Below are 19,276 nucleotides of genomic sequence, written 5' to 3' on the forward strand. Positions count from 1 at the left end.
GGCCCTTCCCAGAAAGTCAGGGACAGGTGTTCATCAAGCTGTCTGTGCCAGTCGTTCCCAGAGCTGTCACCATGGACCATGTCTCGGGGACAGCGTTCCATGGAGAAAGTATTTCTGCAGCGCCAAGGGACTTTGCTGTCTACGTAAGTGATTTCTCTGGAGTGGGGGCAGGGGCTTGCACAGCATTTCTAAGCATGTGGTGAAGATGGGTCAGAGAGTCCAATGGCCTGAAGCTTCCTCCTGGCTCTCAGAAGCAAACGGCTCCTTGGAGTTACTCCCTTCCCATTTTATTCCTCTTTTAATCAATGTACCAGTCGATAGGAAGCTTCTGGGGCAGGATGCTACTCCAGGAGCCACAGGGAAAAGGAGCTGGACAGTGCGTGGTCCTAGACCTTCTTGGCTTGCAACCCCAGTGGGCATTTGTGATCCTCAGATAACCTCCCTCTCACTGGTGGTGTCTGCTCCTTTTCTGACTAGCAGCTTGGACTCGTTGAGTAGGCAAGTGTGACGTGTTGCCCACCTGCAGCTTCTCGTCTTTTCCTTGTGCTCATCGTCCCTGAACTACGTAGATGAAATAACCCCGTACTTCACTGACTGAAGTTCATTCTCCCCATAGTGATACCAGACGCTCTTGTTTTCTCCGCCCCTGTCTTTCTGTAGGGCTTTAAGGAAGAACACGACGAGCAGGGAACGTTCCTGGGACAGTTCACTTTCCTGGCACCGCTGAATCCCAGTCAGACCTTCCAGCTGAAGGTATGGGGACAAAGAGGGGGAAGAACTGTAGGAGAGGAGGAGAAATGCGGTTGGATGGGGAGAGGCTTCCCTGCCAAAGAGCTACAGGCAGCCCTGTCCTTGAGCGTGTGCCACACTGGCCTTTCTTCTGCTTTAAATTCCTGGTGGTGTATACCTGGACTGCCGGTCTTCTCTTTCGTTTTGGGTTTAAACTTCAGTGCTTAGAAGCACCATGTTTGAAACCGGAATCAGCTTGACTGTCTGGACCCCAAGTGGACACCAGCAACCACATCCAGTAGGATGCATGAGTGCTGGTCTGCCAATTAAAGACCAGGAATACTGGGCTTCCTGAGGATTCTGTTGGTGCTGGCAGTGAGTAGTGACAGGGAGGCCATTCTGTTTCTGTGGCTTTCTAGAGAAGGCAACGAGACATTATACTAACACCAGCACTGGGTCTTCTGACTGTGGAAGCCTGTGCCCCAAAGCAGGCGAGAACTTCCCAGTGTATTTGCTGAGGCATCTGGTCGCTGCTTCTTCCTTTGCTGTTCTCATGGCCCAATGAGGTAGAGCAGGACAAGAACGTCTTGACCACGACAGATCAAAAGCCCTGGCAGGGCAGCAGGAAGGAAGCTGTTGAACAAAGCCATCGCCACGGAACTACTCTGTCAGTGGTCACGTGCCAGAGAGGAAAAGGTGACTCATTTCTTCTTGTCGTTTCAGAACGAGCTCCCTGGGGTCGTGAATTACATCCAGCTGCAAGTGCTGAGCAACTGGGGCCACCCGGACCACACCTGCCTGTATCGGTTCAGGGTGCACGGTGACCCACCCAAAGACGGGGGAGAAGTTCCAGTTTCATCTGTCAATAAATTCCATTAATTTTCACCAAGTCCAGTTCCAGTCTGCTTTGCCTGTGATGCTGACTGGTCCTCCCTGAGCTAGCTTGGGCTCCCCGTCCTTCTCTCGAACCACCAGCTTATGGGAGACTTCAGGAGTACACAGAAAGATTGTCCTTATAAAAGAAACAGGAAAACTCAGTCACAAATCTGCAGAAAGCCTGACAGCCACACACTTGCTGCCTATACAGGAACATCAGCAAGGCCCTGCCTGTACACCAAAGATTAAATTAAGGGAGAGGTTTCCTGTGCAGGAAGCAACTGGGGATCGACTGAATGGAACCATCTGTTGTTACCTGTTTACACAAGAGGCACATGCTGCTTCAGCGTCCATCTTTCAGTCTGTTGCCCGTGAGAAAATGGAAGTGTGTGTTTTTGTAAGAAGGAAACCTTAATTGGAAAGTTGGTTCATGGACTTATTTGCCTCTCTGGGCACACATCGAGTTCATAGCCCAGGAAACGTTACAGAGTGATTAGCAAAGCAATCCCAGGACACTTAAGATATCCCATAACCACACGAGTCTGTCTTTCCTTTTGACCCCGAGTTCCCCAACTCCAAGGCAGGAGCAGGCAGGGCAGTCGTGCGCTCGGGTCACACCGGGGAGGAGAGAGCAGGAGCAGCGCTTGGCACCCAGGGCTGGGAACAGCACTTTGTGCTCTGAGCTGGGGCTTAGTCCATGTGCAAGCCCAGCACTGATCCAGACACCAACCTGAGGGTGTCAGTTCATCCCCGGTGCCACACACACGGCACCTTCTTCCATCGCCTCCTCCCGATGAGCTGTTTTCCAGCCCCTTCCACCTCAGCCCAGCTCAGACACCTGCACTCTGGCCCAGGGCTGACTGGGGCTGGTGACCCTCGGGGCAGCAGCAGGAACCGCTCTGACCCTGGTTGTGGGGCTGTCCCTGGGCTGAGCCCTCGGGCCCAGAGCTGCTGAACTGGGCCATGGTGGGCCCAGGGGTGCTGAGTTCGACAGGTCCCCCCCAGCCTGTCTGTGCTGGAGACACCTGCTCCTGCAGCAGCCCTGGTCCTGGACCTGAACCTGCTCCATCCTCATCCAGAAGCACACGTTTGTTTGGCATTTTCTTAAAACTGAAGATCATTCAGGTAGAGGCAGAGCCTGTTCAGCAGTTTGAGTAGTTTGGGGACAGAGGCCAGCTGGGGGGCTGGGGCCCTCAGGGGTGGGGGCTGTTTCTGCCCCGTGCCCTTGGCCTGGCGCTCACAGCTGGGAAGGGACTTTCCAAAATCCTGCTGGAAGGAGGCAGATGTGGCCATCCCCGGCACAGCCTCAGGGTCTGCTGCCAACCTGCCCTCAGATCATCTCTCCATAGAATCATAGAGTCATTTTGGTTGGAAGAGACCATGAGGTTCATGGAGTCCAAACATAACCCAACTCTAGCACTAACCCGTGTCCCTCATGACCTCCAGTCTAAACCTCCCCTGGCACAACTTGAGGCCATTTCCTCTTGTCCTCTCACTTGCTCCTTGGGAGAAGAGACCAACCCTCTCCATGCTCCAACCTCCTTTCAGGCAGTTGTAGACAGTGATCAGGTCTCCCCTCAGCCTCCTGTTCTCCAGGCTGAACCCACCACTTCCCTCAGCCGCTCCTCATCACACTTGTGCTCCGGCCCCTCAGCAGCTTTGTCACCTCCTCTGCACTCTCTCTAGTGCCTCAATGTCCTTCTTCTGATGAGGGGCCCAAAACTGAACACAGGATTCAAGCTGCGGCCTCACCAGCGCCGAGTACAGTGGCAACAAGAAAGTGTGGCTGATGTTCTTTCTTGACCACACTCCCTTCCCCACTAAGGAAAGGGAAAAGAGGAAAAGGGAGAGAGACTTACAAGTTGGATAGATTTAAAAAACAAAACGAGACAAAAATTAAAACTTGCCTCATAATACTAATAATGAGACAAATAAGGAACAATATACAAAACCAATATTGTATTTCCCAGAGTAGCCAAAATGCTGCCACAGGGGCTGGTGTCACAGCAGAGGCTGCAGAGAAGACATCAGGAAGTCCTGGACTGGACTCGGCAGTAGACAGGAACTGGGTTCAGGGATGCAAGGACGGGAACCAGGATCAGGGTTGCAGGCAGGACAACGGGCAGGCTCCTCTTGAGATGCCGGCCATGGACCAAGAGCCTGAGACCCTCGTGATCTCCCAGCTTTAAACTGTGCATGACATGGATGGCATGGAACAACTGGGTTTTCAGTTGGCATCACTTGTTCTGTCCACCCCTCCTTGCAAGTACAACCCCCTCACTTATGGGACGTAAGAGATTCACCAGCGATGTTGGCTGCTATAGCAATAAGATCTAGTCCTAGGCCTTTTCTGCATACCAGCCCTACCGGTAGCTCAGTAAAACTGTCAATATTGGCCGTTGTCAGCTCTGGAGCAGACAGTGTTTGAAAAACACGCATCCAACTGCAGAAATATGCAGTTACTTAGAAGAGCTTAAGCTGAAAGGAAAATTCACTAAAAGACAATTAGTCTTGTTTTAACAAAAAGCAGGACAGCCCTCATCACAGTCTGCACCTTCCTCAGAGAGGCAGCAGAGGTGAGGGGCCGATGTCCTGTCTCGGGTGACCAGTGAGAACAGGACAGGTGGAAATGGAATGAGGCTGCGTCAGGGCACGTTCAGCCTGGACATTAGGAGAAAGTTCTTCAGTGGAGGGTGGTCGGTCACTGGAACAGGCTCCCCAGGGAAGTGGTCACGGCTCCCAGTCTGTCAGAGGTCAAGGAGCGTCTGGACGATGGTCTTGTGGTTTAGTGTTACGTGGTTGTGCAAGCAGTGCACAGCTGGACTCATTGATCCTTATGGGGATCTTCTAACTCGAAATATTCTATGATTCTGTGATGTTCGAGCTCAAGAATAGTCCATCCCAGACCCATTTGTGTGTGTGTGTGTGTGTCTCTTTCTGGGCTAATTGGGGAGATGAGGAGATCTCTGGGAGGGATCTAAACCTTACATGTGTCATATGGATGAGTATTTTCCACTAGCACAGTCAAGTGTACAGAGAGACATGGCGGGGTTGGGGAGGTGAGGAGCAGGTTCTCCATACAGTGATGGACCTCAGGCAGACTGCTGCTCCTTCCTGTCCACAGCTCCTCAGGGGACACTCTGCATCAGTATCAATGGGAGAATTCTCCTGTCACTTCTCCTAAGTGCTCTTTCTGTACCTTCCTCTTTCACTACACCCTTGAAATGTATCTAATTAAGTGCACAAGTGTTGAAGACCAGAGGTACATGAGGGAAGTGACAGGGCTCTATCAGTCCTGTCTGATAACTGCCAGTCCCAGGCAGATACCTCAGGTACCCTGGGGCCTCTGGAGGTTTGCACTGGGGGCTTATGGTCAGACCACGGAGCTGTGCCTGAAAACATGAGAACTGCTCTCAGTTCTTCAAAAAACAAACAAACAAACAATACAAAACCACAACTTACTCATCAGCTGAAATGATTCAATATTTTAAATAAAATGTCCATGAATTTCTGTCCTGCCAAAATATGGATTTTTACAATATGTATGAATTGCAGGAGAAGAAATATTGTAGTTACCTTGTGCTTGTATTTCCAGAACTCTGCCTATGATACTGTGTATTTAATCCCCCTGAACATCCAGGTGTTCCTACCTGTCCTTATTCAAACCACCATGTCTGCAGTCGTCTCTTCAGAAGCCTGTCTGGACATTTGCACTTTCCATTGCTCCCCAGAGGTTCTTCCTCCTCTCACTCTTTGCTCATTCAGAGCCTGTCACCCTTCTCTGCTTTGAGCTTCAGGCAGGTAAAGCTGAATTGTCTTTCAGCTGTCACTCTCATACTCCCTGTAGGCAACTCTTCAATTGTGGTGATGGACCTCACTGAAAGTTGCTTAAACTAACGATAGAGTATATTTTATTGTTCGTTATGTTCTGTTGTGTTTTCTTTCTCCTTATCTTTTTTGCTTTTGCCAATTAAAATGCCTCTTTCTGCCTATTTAAATCCAGATCTCTAAGGAAAGCATGAAGTAATTTGTGCAGAGAAACTGTAACAATTAGGTGCAAACTTCAGTGGAGAATCTGATGTAAAGAAAAGCGATGTAACTGCCAGGGGGGCAATGAGTGAAACAGGGAGGTTAGAGAAGTGAGGAGCAAGGGTGTCCATCCCATGTCTGGCCTCAAGGGACTGCTTTTCCCACCTGTCCAACCTCCTCAAGAGACACTCTGCACCAGTATCCATGGGAGAATTCTTCTCTCACTTCTTCCAAGTGCTCATTGAAAATGTTCTCTGTACCTACCCCCTGAAACCTCTCTAATGAGCTCTACGAATCTTCAATACTTGAAGAAAATTATGGTAGAGACACAGCTTGTGAGGGCTTGAAACATTTTAATGAGCCCGTGGTGTATTTGAGGCTGAGATCATGAACCTCAGGTACTGACAAGAGACTCAACAAAGCTCTCAAGAAGCCAAAGTCGACAGCAAAACCTTGAAGTTCCTCGAAGCATTAATGGGCCCCACTGAGGGCTGTTCCTGACAAAGCCTCCCCAGGGACTCGTTAGAGCAGATAATTGGAGGCTGTGATGACATGGAGGCCAAGGCCCCGTGCAGGTGGCTCTGATGGTGAGAAACCCCTTGGTTTGCTCTCTGAAGCAGAAAGGAGAAGCCATGAGCCCCAGGCAATGGGAAGGGGGATCCTGTCCCTCACACACGGCTCAGGGCTCTGCCTGGGACTGTGGGATGTGGGTGTGCAAGGCCGAGGGAAGGACAACACTGGTACAACAACTTCCAGCTTCCCCATGGGGCTGCAAGGAGGCAACGAGGCCCCAGTGCCGTGAGGACAACATGTCTTCTCCTGGGCCTCAGTGGCAGAGACAACTGCCATGGCCAAGGGGACAGAGACCTTGGTTCTCTTGGTGCCTTCCAGCCTCACCAGCTCCCTTTGCCAGCTCCACCGCAGGCTGTTCTACATGGTCTTACACCTCATAGAATCACAGAATCAGAGGATGTCCTGAGTTGGAAGGGACTCACAAGGATCATCGAATCCAAGTCCTGTCCCTGCATATGACAGCCCCACAGTTCACACCATGTGTCTGAGGGTGTTGTTCAGTCTCTTCTTGAACACCCTCCGGTTTGTAACCATGACAGCTCCCTGGGAACCCGTATGCTGAACGTCATGTCCAGGAGGAGATTGTGAGAGACACTATCAGAGGCTTTACTGAAATCCAAAAAGATCACGTAGACAGGCTTCCCTTGGTTGACTAGGTGGGTAACCTTGTTGTAGAAAAAATTAAGTTGGTTGGGCAAGACTTTCCTCTCATGTACCCCTGCTGGCTGGGACCAATGACTGCGTTGTCCTTCAGATGTTTTTCTGTAACTCCCTGTCCCGCTTTCCCTGCAGCCTGTAGACACCCATGTCACTTCCCACCTGCTCTCACCCCAGCATTTCTGTCCCTTCACTGATGTGTCTGCACCCTCACTGGCTGTTCTTTGGAGCACAAACCATGGGCTGATCCAGCTCCCTCTGGGTGACCTCTTGCACCACAGCACTGCCCTTCCGGTGACATTTCTTCCTCCTGATAACCAGTCTTCATCTTCCAAGTTACACTCTGTGACTTTTTTTTTGCTCTCGTTCTTTTTTCTGCTACCAAGGAAAGCTCGACCATCTCAGAAACTGCCCTTCAAGCTGGGAACACAACCCATCAGTCTTCTTGTGGTGTTCCATCTCAACAAAGAGAAGTCACCTCACCATGAGCTCCTAAATCCCAGGACTGCTGCTGGCCTTTCAGCTTCTCTGATGGACACGACCATGTCCCTGCTGCTGTCCCGTCATGTACTCAGGTGGAATGGACATGACAACGCGTCTCCAAGGCCTCTTCCTGGGTAGGGCCTGTGGGTACTTAGGCCGAGGTTCTTTCCCAGCCACGTCCCTGCTGCTGGGCTGTCAGCTCCAGAGAAAAACTGACCTCACTGTCCCCTTCACAGCTACGTGCTTCTTACTGGATTATGAGTGTCTGAGACCCAACTGACCGCAAAATACCACACCCATCCATCACCCACCTTGTGGCCCAGGACCTGACCAGACAAAAGTATGCTTGTTGTATGAATCTGATGAAATCTATTTCCTACTAATCACAGAATCACAGAATCACAGAATGTTAGGGATTGGAAGGGACCTCGAAAGATCATCTAGTCCAATCCCCCTGCCAGAGCAGGAACACCTAGGTGAGGTTACACAGGAAGGCGTCCAGGCGGGTTTTGAATGTCTCCAGAGAAGGAGAATCCACAACCCCCCTGGGCAGCCTGTTCCAGTGTTCCGTCACCCTCAGTGAGAAGAAGTTTCTTCTCAAATTTAAGTGGAACCTCTTGTGTTCCAGCTTGAACCCATTACCCCTTGTCTTACTGTTGGTTGTCACCGAGAAGAGCCTGGCTCCATCCTCGTGACACCCACCCTTCATATATTTATAAACATTGATGAGGTCACCCCTCAGTCTCGTCTTCTCCAAGCTAAAGAGACCCAGCTCCCTCAGCCTTTCCTCATAAGGGAGATGCTCCACTCCCTTCATCATCTTTGTGGCCCTGCGCTGGACTCTCTCCAGCAGTTCCCTGTCCTTCTTGAACTGAGGGGCCCAGAACTGGACACAATATTCCAGATGAGGTCTCACCAGGGCAGAGTAGAGGGGAAGGAGAACCTCTCTCAACCTACTGACCACCCCCCTTCTGATACACCCCAGGATGCCATTGGCCTTCTTGGCCACAAGGGCACAGTGCTGGCTCATGGTCATCCTGCTGTCCACCAGGACCCACAGGTCCTTCTCCCTTACACTACTCTCTAATAGGTCATTCCCCAACCTATACTGGAACCTGGGGTTGTTCCTGCCCAGATGCAAGACTCTACATTTTCCCTTATTATATTTCATTAAATTTTCCCCTGCCCAACTCTCTAGCCTGTCCAGATCTCACTGGATGGCAGCACAGCCTCTGGCGTGTCAGCCACTCCTCCCAGCTTGGTGTCATCAGCAAACTTGCTGATAGTACACTCAATTCCCTCATCTAAGTCATTGATGAATATATTGAATAATACTGGTCCCAGTACCGACCCTTGAGGGACTCCACTAGATACAGGCCTCCAACCAGACTCCGCCCCATTGACCACGACTCTCTGGCTTCTTTCCTTCAGCCAGTTTGCAGTCCACCTCACTACCCGATCATCCAGTCCACACTTCCTCAGTTTAGCCGTGAGGATGCTGTGGGAGACGGTGTCAAATGCTTTGCTGAAGTCAAGGTAGACCACATCCACTGCTCTGCCATAATCAATCCACCTTGTTACGTCTTCATAAAAGGCTATGTGGTTGGTCAAGCACGACTTCCCCTTGGTGAAGCCATGTTGACTGCCCCTGATGACCCTCTTAGCCTTGATATGTCTTAAGATGGCACCAAGGATAAGGTGTTCCATCACTTTCCCAGGGATGGAGGTGAGGCTGACCGGTCTATAGTTGCCCGGGTCCTCCTTCTTGCCCTTTTTGAAGACCGGAGTGACATTTGCTTTCCTCCAGTCCTCAGGCACCTCTCCCGTTTCCCAAGACTTGGCAAAGATGATGGAGAGCGGTCCAGCAATGACTTCAGCCAGCTCCCTCAGCACTCGCGGGTGCATCCCATCTGGACCCATGGATTTATGGATGTCCAGATTGCTTAACTGCTCCCTAACCCAGTCCTCATCAACCAAGGCAAACTCCTCCATTGCCCTGCCTTCCTCTGGGGCCTCAGGAGTACGGGGCTCCTCAGGACAGATCATTCCCGTTCTTAGAGCAAGCTGTCCTGTAAGGCCTGTCAGATTTCCTGAGCTCATTCACCCTTCAGAGCTGCTCCCCATGGCATCACCTCTATCAGCCCCCCTAGTCATGTCAAAGTCTTCTCCTCTGGAGCCCACCAGCCTGTGCTCTGCTGCTGGCCTTCCTCCCTCCTCTCTGGTGCCTGGAATCCCACTGTTGCCTGGTCATGACAGCCAAGGTGGACACTGATGTTCACATCCCTCACCAGCTTTTCCTTGTGTCCCAGTTCCAGATCCAGGTGAGCATCACGCTTGTTGGCCCACCAGGCAGCCACGTTAAGAAGTTGGCCCAAGATCCTCTGGACTGTTGGCACCTGCCACTTTGCCTGGCCAGTGAATACCAGAGCGATTACAGTTCCCCATAGGAACCTGCTCATTGACTGGAGACTTCCTCTGGTTGCTGATAGAAGATGTTTTCCATTTCTTCTTCAGGGTCAAGAAGTTTGTAATCCAACATGTTGTCACCCTGTATTGGATTTACATGGCCAAGTCTTGGAACTGGGCTGAGTGTGGCTGTGCTACAGTTGTCACCTCTCTGAGAAGACAACAGGAGTTTGACCGATGTCAGACAGAGCAAATTTCAGCTGGGTCCAAGATGGACCCACTCCTTGCCAAATCTGAGCCACTCAGGGATGTTGGCAGCACCTCTGTGATATTGTATTTGAGAAAGGGTAAAAAACACTGCACAACAGCAGGTGGGAGAGAACAGGGAGGAAATGTGAGAGAAAAATCACTGCAATCACCAAGGTCATATCCCATAGGACCCAAGCAGGTCCCTCAGCAGGCCAAAGCCTGCTCTCCTGAAATCCTGCTCTTTGCCTTGTTATCATCTTCCAGGAGCCTCAACTCTACTTTCCCACCCCTGACTGTTCCATCCCTGACCATCCCTTTCTGGTTTGTAAGTGTGAAGTCCCACAGGGCACCTCACCTCACTGACTCCTCAGCCACCCGTGTCAGGAAGATGGTGTCAATGAGCTACGAAGCCCTCCTGGATGGCTGGTACTTTGCAAATATTGGGATATCTTAGGTTTGCCATGAGGACACAGGCCTGGAAACATGAGGCTTCTTTCCTTTGTCTGAAGGAGGCCTCATCTAATTCCTCCTCCTCATCAGTGAGTCAGTAGCTGATGTCCAGTCACCACAACACTGCCCATGTTGTTCTGCCCTCTCACGCTGACTCCTCAACTATCAGCTGATATTCTCTGTCCCCAGGCAGAGCTCCACGCATTCCTGCTGCTGTCCCACATGAAGGGAAACTTCCCCTCTAAGTCCAGAGCTCTGGCATTATGAGTACCAGACCCTCAAGATGCCACAGTTTCTCCAGGAGGGGCTATTTGTAGTGTCCTGTAACTCCTCCTGCTGTTAACTTGGGAGAGACACCTTTATCAGGTTAAACCATCTGCATGCAAAGATTAACAGCTGAGCTAATTGTGCTTGAGAAACTTTGGAATTCACCCATCAAAGAGCTCTGAAGTTGTACAAGGAGAAACGGCCAGTCCTGTATCGGGGCAGGAGAATAACCCCATCCATCAGGACAGAGCAGGACCTGACACGCTGAGCAGGGACCCTGAGGAGAAGGGCCTGGGCACTACAAGGGCCGCCACACAAGCCCGTGCTGCACGCTCACCATGAACAAGGCAGCTGCACACGGGGCTGCATGAGGAGGAGCGTGGGGACCCAGACACCTGGAGTTCTCATCCCATTCGGTTCAGCACTGGTGGGACCCCACACACACGGGTGTGTACCAGTGTGCGGCTCCCAGTTTGGAGAAGCAGGGAGGAACTGGAGAGTGCAGGGCTGTGCCAAGGCAGGGGTCAGGACCTTGTGCACATGGTGTGGGATGCTGAGGGACCTGGGCTGCTCTGGCCCAGCAGCGCTGGGGAGGCTGCAGCAGTGTAGGAGTAGCCTGAGAGTGCTGGAAGGGTGGTTTCAGAGATGGTGGAGGTTTTCTTCATAGTGGGAAACAGCACGAGAAAGAAATAATGGCACAACATGCAGCTGGGGAGGTCCAGGCTGGACAAGAGCAGCAAGGAATGTGAGTGGAAGGGCAGTGCTGTGGTGGAGCAGGTCACCCAGAGGCAGTCTGCATCAGCCCAAGGCTTTGTGCTTCAAGGAACAGCTGGGGAGGATGGAGAGAGATCAGCAAAGGAAGGAAGATGCTCAGACAAGAGCAAGGTGGGCAGCAGGGGGGATGTCTCCAGCCTGCAGGGAAAGAGGTGCAGGGGATGCCACAGCATAGGACAGGCTGTCGTGGAGATGATCAAGGGATGTAAAGAGGCTGAAAGCCCCCAGCAGACATGAGCCCCTTCTCCCCTTGGCTGTGGCTGTTGTCTCCAGCTCTGATGCCTGTGAGGAGGCACCTTGTGCTTACAGCACAGGGGCCTCATGGCCTCCTTGTCCCCAGCCAGGAACCTGGGAGGTGTGGGACCATAGTCCTGCCCTTGGCCTTGCACAGCCCCACATCACACTGTCCCAGGAAGGGCCCTGGGCAACGTGGGAGGGACAGGATCTGCCTTCCCAGGGCTGGGGGTCAGGGCTTGGCCCTTTGATTAATGAAACACATCCAGGTTTACTGATCATCAGAGAGACCTTCACCTTGCTTTTCCTGACCTGTCATCTCTGCCTCCAGTTTTCTTCTCTAACCAGACCCTGGGGTCATTTCCTCAATAGTGTTCCTCAGTGGGACCCATTAACACCAGAAGGAACTTTGGAGTTTAAACCTGACTTGGACTTCTTGAGAGGTTTCTTCAGCTTCCTCCAGGGTCTGAGGTTCATGGACTCAGCGCCAAAGCCACCAGAGGGGTCATTAAAGTGCCTTGGGCTGCTCCTGTGCTGCTGAGCTGGGCTGGGCTCCTGGGACAGAGGGAGCTCATGGCAAGCGGCAGCGCTGCAGAGAGACAGCTCTGCCCAGGAGCAGCTCCTCTGCAAAGCGCAGCAGGGCTGAGGGCTCTGCCTGGGGATGTCAGGGAGACGAGCAAGGCAGAGAGAGATGAAAGGTGGTCAGGATGGGGAGGATGACTGAGAGCTCACTGGAGGAGAAATCTTTGCAGCCCCTGACCCGGTAAGTCTCAGGGTGCAGGGCAATGCAGCTGCAGCTCCTGGAGGCATCTCCTGAAGTTAGCACAGGCACAGCTTGAGGGATCTGTAAGGAGGGGGCTCTGGTCAGGCAATTTTGAACAGCTGTGAAGCTGGGTGAGCAGCCAGGGGTGCCCAGGGCTGTCCTGCAGAGCAGGGTCCCTGCACCCCAGGGCTGTGCCGGGGCAGGGACTCTGCCGCCTGCCAGGGTCAGCGCTCAGCCTGCCCGGGGAGATCCCCATGTGCTGTGGGGAGAAGCTGTGGGGGGAAGGAGCGACCCGTGTCAAGGCAGGAAAGGTGCTTCTGCTGTTAAGGGGGTGCTGTGTGGATCAGGGCTGCTCACAGCTCCAGATCATCCCCAGGATTTTTCCAAGTGGATGCCTCAAGCAGAAGATAAATGCAAGGATTACCAAAGAGAAAGGGAGCTTTCCTGAGCCTGCCTTTTCAGTTTCCTATCCCAAGGGTTGGGGGGTGCAGGAAAGGAAAAAATGAAAATGAGCTCTCATGCTTAAACAAGTCACTGTGACTCCTAAACTGCAACTCCGATTAATCATTACATCTGCCAGAAGCCTCATAACATCCCTTCAGCTGCTGCTCTGCCTGTGCACAGCACCAGCATCACATTGGCTATACCCGTCAGTCTTACTCTGACCTGTCCTTTTCCCCAGTCTGCAAACAGGAAGATGCCCCCAGGCAGTGCCCTGTGAACAGGCAGGATCTGTAGGGCCAGGGTGAGGGCACAGAGGGTGGGATGGGGTCTGTGAGCATTGACAGGGAAAAGACATGGACAGGGAAACACCTCCCAGGAGGAGAATCTCCAGGCAGCACGGAAATGATCAGAAATGAGAGGTAACTAAACCTGGAATTGGTATGGGAGGGAGAAATCATGCAGAGGGAGGGAGATCATACAGAGAAAACTCCGTATGATCCTCCGCAGTGCAGATCCCTCCTGTGAGCAGCCCCCTCGCCTCCTCTCCCACCCAGCAAAGCCTCTGCCCTCAGGGCCGGGGGCTCCAAGGCATGAAGCAGCTCCTGTGCAGCCAGAGCTCCAGTTCCCTCTGCAGAGCACAGGGGCTGAGAGCAGCTGCCCGGCAATGCTGGTGTGTGGGAGGTGGCTGCACAGCTGGGGAAGGGTGACGCTGTCTGAGTGCCCGGCTGCCTCTGCCCTGGCCTCTCTCACACCCACCCTCACCGCAGTTTCCTTCTTGCTCCACTGCTCTGGGTCACTGCTGGTGTGATCTGGTTCTTGCTGTCAGGCTCTCTGGGGATGGGAGTTTCAGCTGCAGAGTCACAGCCTGATCTTGTGGGTCCTTTCCTGCAGCTGTGTCCATGGGAACACGTGTCCTAGCTTTGCTCTGCCCTGTGGGGCTGTGGGCAATGCAGTCTGTGGGGCTGGGGAATGAGCTGAATCTGCCTGAATCAAATGGCATCATTAGGACTCTTGGCTGTCTCTTTGAGTTTTTCTTCCAAGCTGTGAGCTTCCCTCCAGGATGCAAACCTCTCCTGTAGCACTTCAGCATATCTGAATTCCCCATGCAGAAGTGCAGAGATGCTATGATGGAAGAAATGCTGTTTGGTTTGTGAAATGAGCCGTGTGTGTCCTGGGATAGAAGTGGGGTGCTGAGACCTTAGAAAACTGTGAGACATGTCATGGTCTGAGGTTGATCCCTCTGCTCTCAGCAGTGCCTGGTGGCTTTTCAGGGTAACATGGCAGTGTGATCACCATCTCAGAAAGGTGCCAGCCCAGGGCAGCTGGAGCAAGACAGAGGGACAGAGCAGCTGCCCTCACTCTGCACTGACCCACAGGCATCCTCTGGTCTTGCAGGACTCGCTCTGTTCTCCCTGAGTGCAGCAGAAATGCTGAGGGTTTCTGACACCCGAGAACACTCCCCAGGGTGGGAGGGGAGAAGGAGCTGTAGAAACGCCAAACCTCTCAAACACAGTTTCTCAGGTCTGGGGGTACAGATGCTGACAGTCCCTTCTGCAGCAGGAGCGGTTCCATCTGACAAAGCTGAACCCCAGGACTGGCCCCTGCCCCACCCATCACACAGGCTCAGGCTGACTCCTCAAGAGCCCCTGGGCAGAGACCCTGCTCTTCATTGCACACTCATCAAGCACCGACGAGGGCTCCAGCCAGGATGTTCTCCTGGAAAATGAAAAGGGTCTCTTTGTGGGAGGGTCTGTGGGAAATGACTTTGGCTTTGCTCTGAGAAGTCTCCCTTAAATTGTCACCGTCTTTTCCTCCTTGCACAGGTCCTCATGCCCACAGGCAGCAGATGTCCAACAGCAGCTCCATCACCCAGTTCCTCCTCCTGGCATTCGCAGACACACGGGAGCTGCAGCTCTTGCACTTCTGGCTCTTCCTGGGCATCTACCTGGCTGCCCTCCTGGGCAACGGCCTCATCATCACCACCATAGCCTGTGACCAGCACCTCCACACCCCCATGTACTTCTTCCTGCTCAACCTCTCCCTCCTCGACCTGGGCTCCATCTCCATCACTGTCCCCAAATCCATGGTGAACTCACTCTGGGATACCAGGGTCATTTCCTATGCAGGATGTGCTGCCCAGGTCTTCTGTGTATTTTTCTTGTTTGGTGCAGAGTTTTCTCTCCTCACCGTCATGTCCTACGACCGCTACGTTGCCATCTGCAAACCCCTGCACTACGGGACCCTCCTGGGCAGCAGAGCTTGTGTCCACATGGCAGCAGCTGCCTGGGCCACTGGGTTTCTCAGTGCTCTGCTGCACACGGCCAATACATTTTCACTGCCACTGTGCAAGGGCAATGCCCTGGAGCAGTTCTTCTGTGAAATCCCACAGTTCCTCAAGCTCTCCTGCTCAAACTCGTACCTCAGGGAACTTGGTCTTCTTCTGGCTAGTCTCTTATTAGTATTTGGGTGTTTTGCGTTCATTGTGCTGTCCTATGTGCAGATCTTGAGGGCCGTGCTGAGGATCCCCTCTGAGCAGGGACGGCACAAAGCCTTTGCCACGTGCCTCCCTCACCTGGCCGTGGTCTCCCTGTTTGTCAGCACTGGCATGTTTGCCTACCTGAAGCCCCCCTCCATCTCGTCCCCATCCCTGGACCTGGTGGTGTCTGTTCTGTACTCGGTGGTGCCTCCAGCAGTGAACCCCCTCATCTACAGCATGAGGAACCAGGAGCTCAAGGATGCCCTGTGGAAACTCATATCTCTGTGTTTTCTGAAGCAATAAACTGCTTCTCTCCTTCTACATAGCAGTTTTAATGTAACTAGTTACAGGTCCAGCCTCTCACTTGTATTTTCTGTTTTTATTGAAGTTGTTTTTTATTGTGATAACATTGTCATTCCCTGTCTAAATCACTGTCTGCTTTTCTTTTATAACCCCTGGCTGTGTAAATGAGGAGCCATGATCTGTGTGTATTTAAACAAAATAAAGGGTCCCGTAGTGATGTGTTTTTCACTATATCCTTCCTGCAAGGCCTGTTTGGAGCTGCAGGGACAGTTCCTGTGTGCATGGGAGGAGGGGAAAAGAGTCCAGCCTGGCAGCCCTGCCAGGGAGCACCAGTGCTTGGCCTTCCAGAGCTGTTCTCGTTCCACTCCCACACTCTCCTTCTCATCCCTTGTGTTGGTGCAAGGCCTGAGTGCTCTGGCAGCCTGGTCACCGTCCTGCTGTGTGTCAGTCCTGTGAGCGCAGGCAGGGACAGGCCATGGGCACTGCTGTGACAGAGCTGGCCTCCGTAACACTACTTCTATAAAGGAAAGTGATGTTCATAGGGCTGAGGGCTGAGGTTCATAGGGCTGAGGGCTTAGGTCTTCTTCAAGTTCGTCTTCAGGACATGCACAAGAAAGCAGCCTGCAGGTTGAAACAGCAGTGTAGAGATAAACAGTGTGTGTGTGCAGGGCTGGGCACACAGCAGTGTCCTCTCACAGCCAGGCCTCCTGCCAGAGACCTGCAGGACCAGCAGAGCAGGGGCTGGACTGTGCCCCTGTGCACTGGACACCCCGCGGAAGCTGCCCCAGGGCATCGTCATGGACTGGCCCCTCACAACCTCCATTTCCAGCCCTGTCCTCTCACCCCAGCTCACAGAGGTTGTCTTCTGAATGAGTAGCTCAGCAGTCCAAGTTTGCATTGTACAGATGAGATGTGAGCATGCACATAATGTACACGAGTTGACATGAACCCAAGTGAGCACAAACGCCATCAGTTATTCTAGGGTGTTCCATGAAGGCCCATGGGACAGACAGTGTCTCGAGGTCACTTCATGTTGAGAGTAACATCCCATGGGAAACCACCAGAATGCAGCACTGGGATGTGCTTCCTTGAACTGAGATCCCTCCCTGTGTCCATTCCACATGACATGGGACATCTCAGACGAATACAGAGCAGGGGGACACACCTTAGGGCTGAGGTACCTCCCATCCCTTCGGAGTGGCAACAGGAGGTTTTCATTGAACAGATGAGCTGTGAGCATGCACGTCATGTATGTGAGGTGAGAGGAACCTCAGGTGAGATGAGCCCAGGTGAAAACAAACAGCCATTCCTTGAGGTTCCATGAAGGCCTGTGGGGCAGACAGTGTCTAGACCTCGCTTCATGTTGGATGTTACATACCAGAGAAATCAGCCTAGATACAGCACTGGGATATTTCCCCACTTAAATCGTTAGTAGGAAATATATTTGATAAGTTTAATAGAAGAGACATACATTCATCTGGTCAGGTCCTGGGCCATAGGGGTTTTATGGATGGGTATGGTGTGTTATGACATCAGTTGTGTCTCAGACACTCATAATCCAGTAAGCAGTATGTGACTGTGAAGGGGACAGTGAGGTCAGTTCTGTCTCTGGAGGTGACAGCCCAGCAGCAGGAACGTGGCTGGGAAAGAACCTCTGCCAAAGTACCCACAGCCCCTACCCAGGAAGAGGCCTTGGAGACAGGTTGTCATGTCCATCCCACCTGAGAACATGATGGGACAGAAACAGGGACATGCTCATGTCTATCAGAGAAGCTGAAGGGCCAGCAGCAGTCATGGTGAGGTTACTTCTCTCTGGTCTAGTGGAAGACCACAAGAAGACTAACAGGTAGGGTTCCCTGCTTGAGAGGCAGTTTCTGAGGTGGTATAGCTTTCCCAAGTAGTAGGAACAACCAGGAGAGGAAAAAAAAGCTACCAAGTGCAGATTGGGAAGTGGAGACTGGATATCAGGAGGAAGAAATGTCACTGGAAGGGCAGTGCTGTGGTGCAAGAGGTCACCCAGAGGGGGCTGGATCAGCCCATGGTTTGTGTTCCAAAGAACAGCCAGTGAGGGTGCAGACACATCAGTGAAGGGACAGAAATGCTGGGGTGAGAGCAGGTGGGGAAGCAGATGGGTGTCTGCAGCCTGCAGGGAAAGAGGGGCAGGTGTAGGACCGTGCAGAACAGCCTGTGATGGAGATGGGAAAGGGCGCTGGTGAGACTGGAAGGGACCAACAGAACCCAGGTCTTTGTCCCCTTGGCCATGGCAGTTGTCTCTGCCACTGAGGCCCAGGAGAAGACATGTTGTCCTCATGGCACTGGGGCCTCGTTGCCTCCTTGCAGCCCCATGGAGAAGGTGGAAGTTGTTGTACCAGTGTTGTCCTTCCCTCGGCCTTGCACAGCCACATCCCACGGTCCCAGGAAGAGCCCTGAGCCGTGTGTGAGGGACAGGATCCCCCTTCCCATTGCCTGGGGCTCATGGCTTCTCCTTTCTGCTTTAGAGAGCAAACCAAGGGGTTTCTCAGCATCAGAGCTGAGGAAAACACTAAAAGGAGACCTCCACGGTGGTGACAGCTTCCTCACAAGGGGAGAAGGAAGGGTAGGTACTGAGCTCTTCTCTGTGGTGACCAGTGACAGAACCCAAGGGAACAGCAGGACGATGTGCCAGGGGAGGGTGAGTTGGACATGAGGAAAAGGTTCTTCACCCAGAGGGTGCTGGGCACTGGAACAGGCTCCCCAGGGAGGTGTCACGGCCCCAACCTGACAGTGATCAAGAAGAGACTGGACAACGTCCTCAGACACATGGGGTGACCTGTGGGGTTGTCCTGTGCAAGGACAGGAGTTGGACTCGATCTTTGTGCGTACGATGTCATGTGCTCAGCTGTGTCTCAGGAACTCACAGTCCAGTAGGAAGCCAATGGCTGTGGAGGGGACTGTGAGTCACTTGTGCCTCTGCAGGGGACAGGCCAACAGCAGGAACAGGGCTGGGAAAGGACTGGGAGGTCACACATACGAGACGAGCAATCGGGCCCAATCAGCATGGCTTTATGAAAGGCAGGTCCTGCTTGACCAACCTGATCTCCTTCTATGACAAGGTGACCGGCTTAGCAGATGAGGGAAAGTCTGTCGTGGGGGAATGAATCTGCCACACAGGCTGTGGATGTTGTGCACTTAGACTTCAGTAAAGCCTTTGACACCGTATCCCACAGCATCTCCTGGAGAAGCTGCAGCTCATGGCCTGGATGGTGTATCTGCGATGGATAAAGAACTGGCTGGAGGGCCGGGCCCAAAGAGTTGTGGTGAATGGAGACAAATCCAGTTGGTGGCCAGTCATGAGTCGTGTTCCCCAGGTCTCAGTATAGGGCCAGTTCTGTTTAATCTCTTTATCAACGATCTGGATGAGGGGATTGAGTGCACCCTCAGTAAGTTTGCAGATGACACCAAATTGGGTGGGAGTGTTGATCTGCTGGAGGGTGGGAAGGCCATACAGAGGGATCCGGACTGGATGAAATGATGGACTGAGAACAATTGTATGAGGTTTCTGACCATGCTGCCATATGGTGTGG

General features: G+C 52.6%; 1 protein-coding gene across 1 annotated transcript; it reads left to right on the forward strand.

The window, feature by feature from the left end:
* Positions 1-14,780: 14,780 nt before the first annotated feature.
* Positions 14,781-15,683, forward strand: LOC135999443 (olfactory receptor 14J1-like; the record flags this gene model as incomplete). Its single annotated transcript, XM_065652999.1, has 1 exon — positions 14,781-15,683. A coding segment is annotated over exon 1 (903 nt), but the record flags the coding sequence as incomplete, so codon positions are not given.
* Positions 15,684-19,276: the final 3,593 nt, after the last annotated feature.

This window comes from Caloenas nicobarica, chromosome 28 (genome assembly GCF_036013445.1).
Source record: "Caloenas nicobarica isolate bCalNic1 chromosome 28, bCalNic1.hap1, whole genome shotgun sequence".
Taxonomy (NCBI): domain Eukaryota; kingdom Metazoa; phylum Chordata; class Aves; order Columbiformes; family Columbidae; genus Caloenas; species Caloenas nicobarica.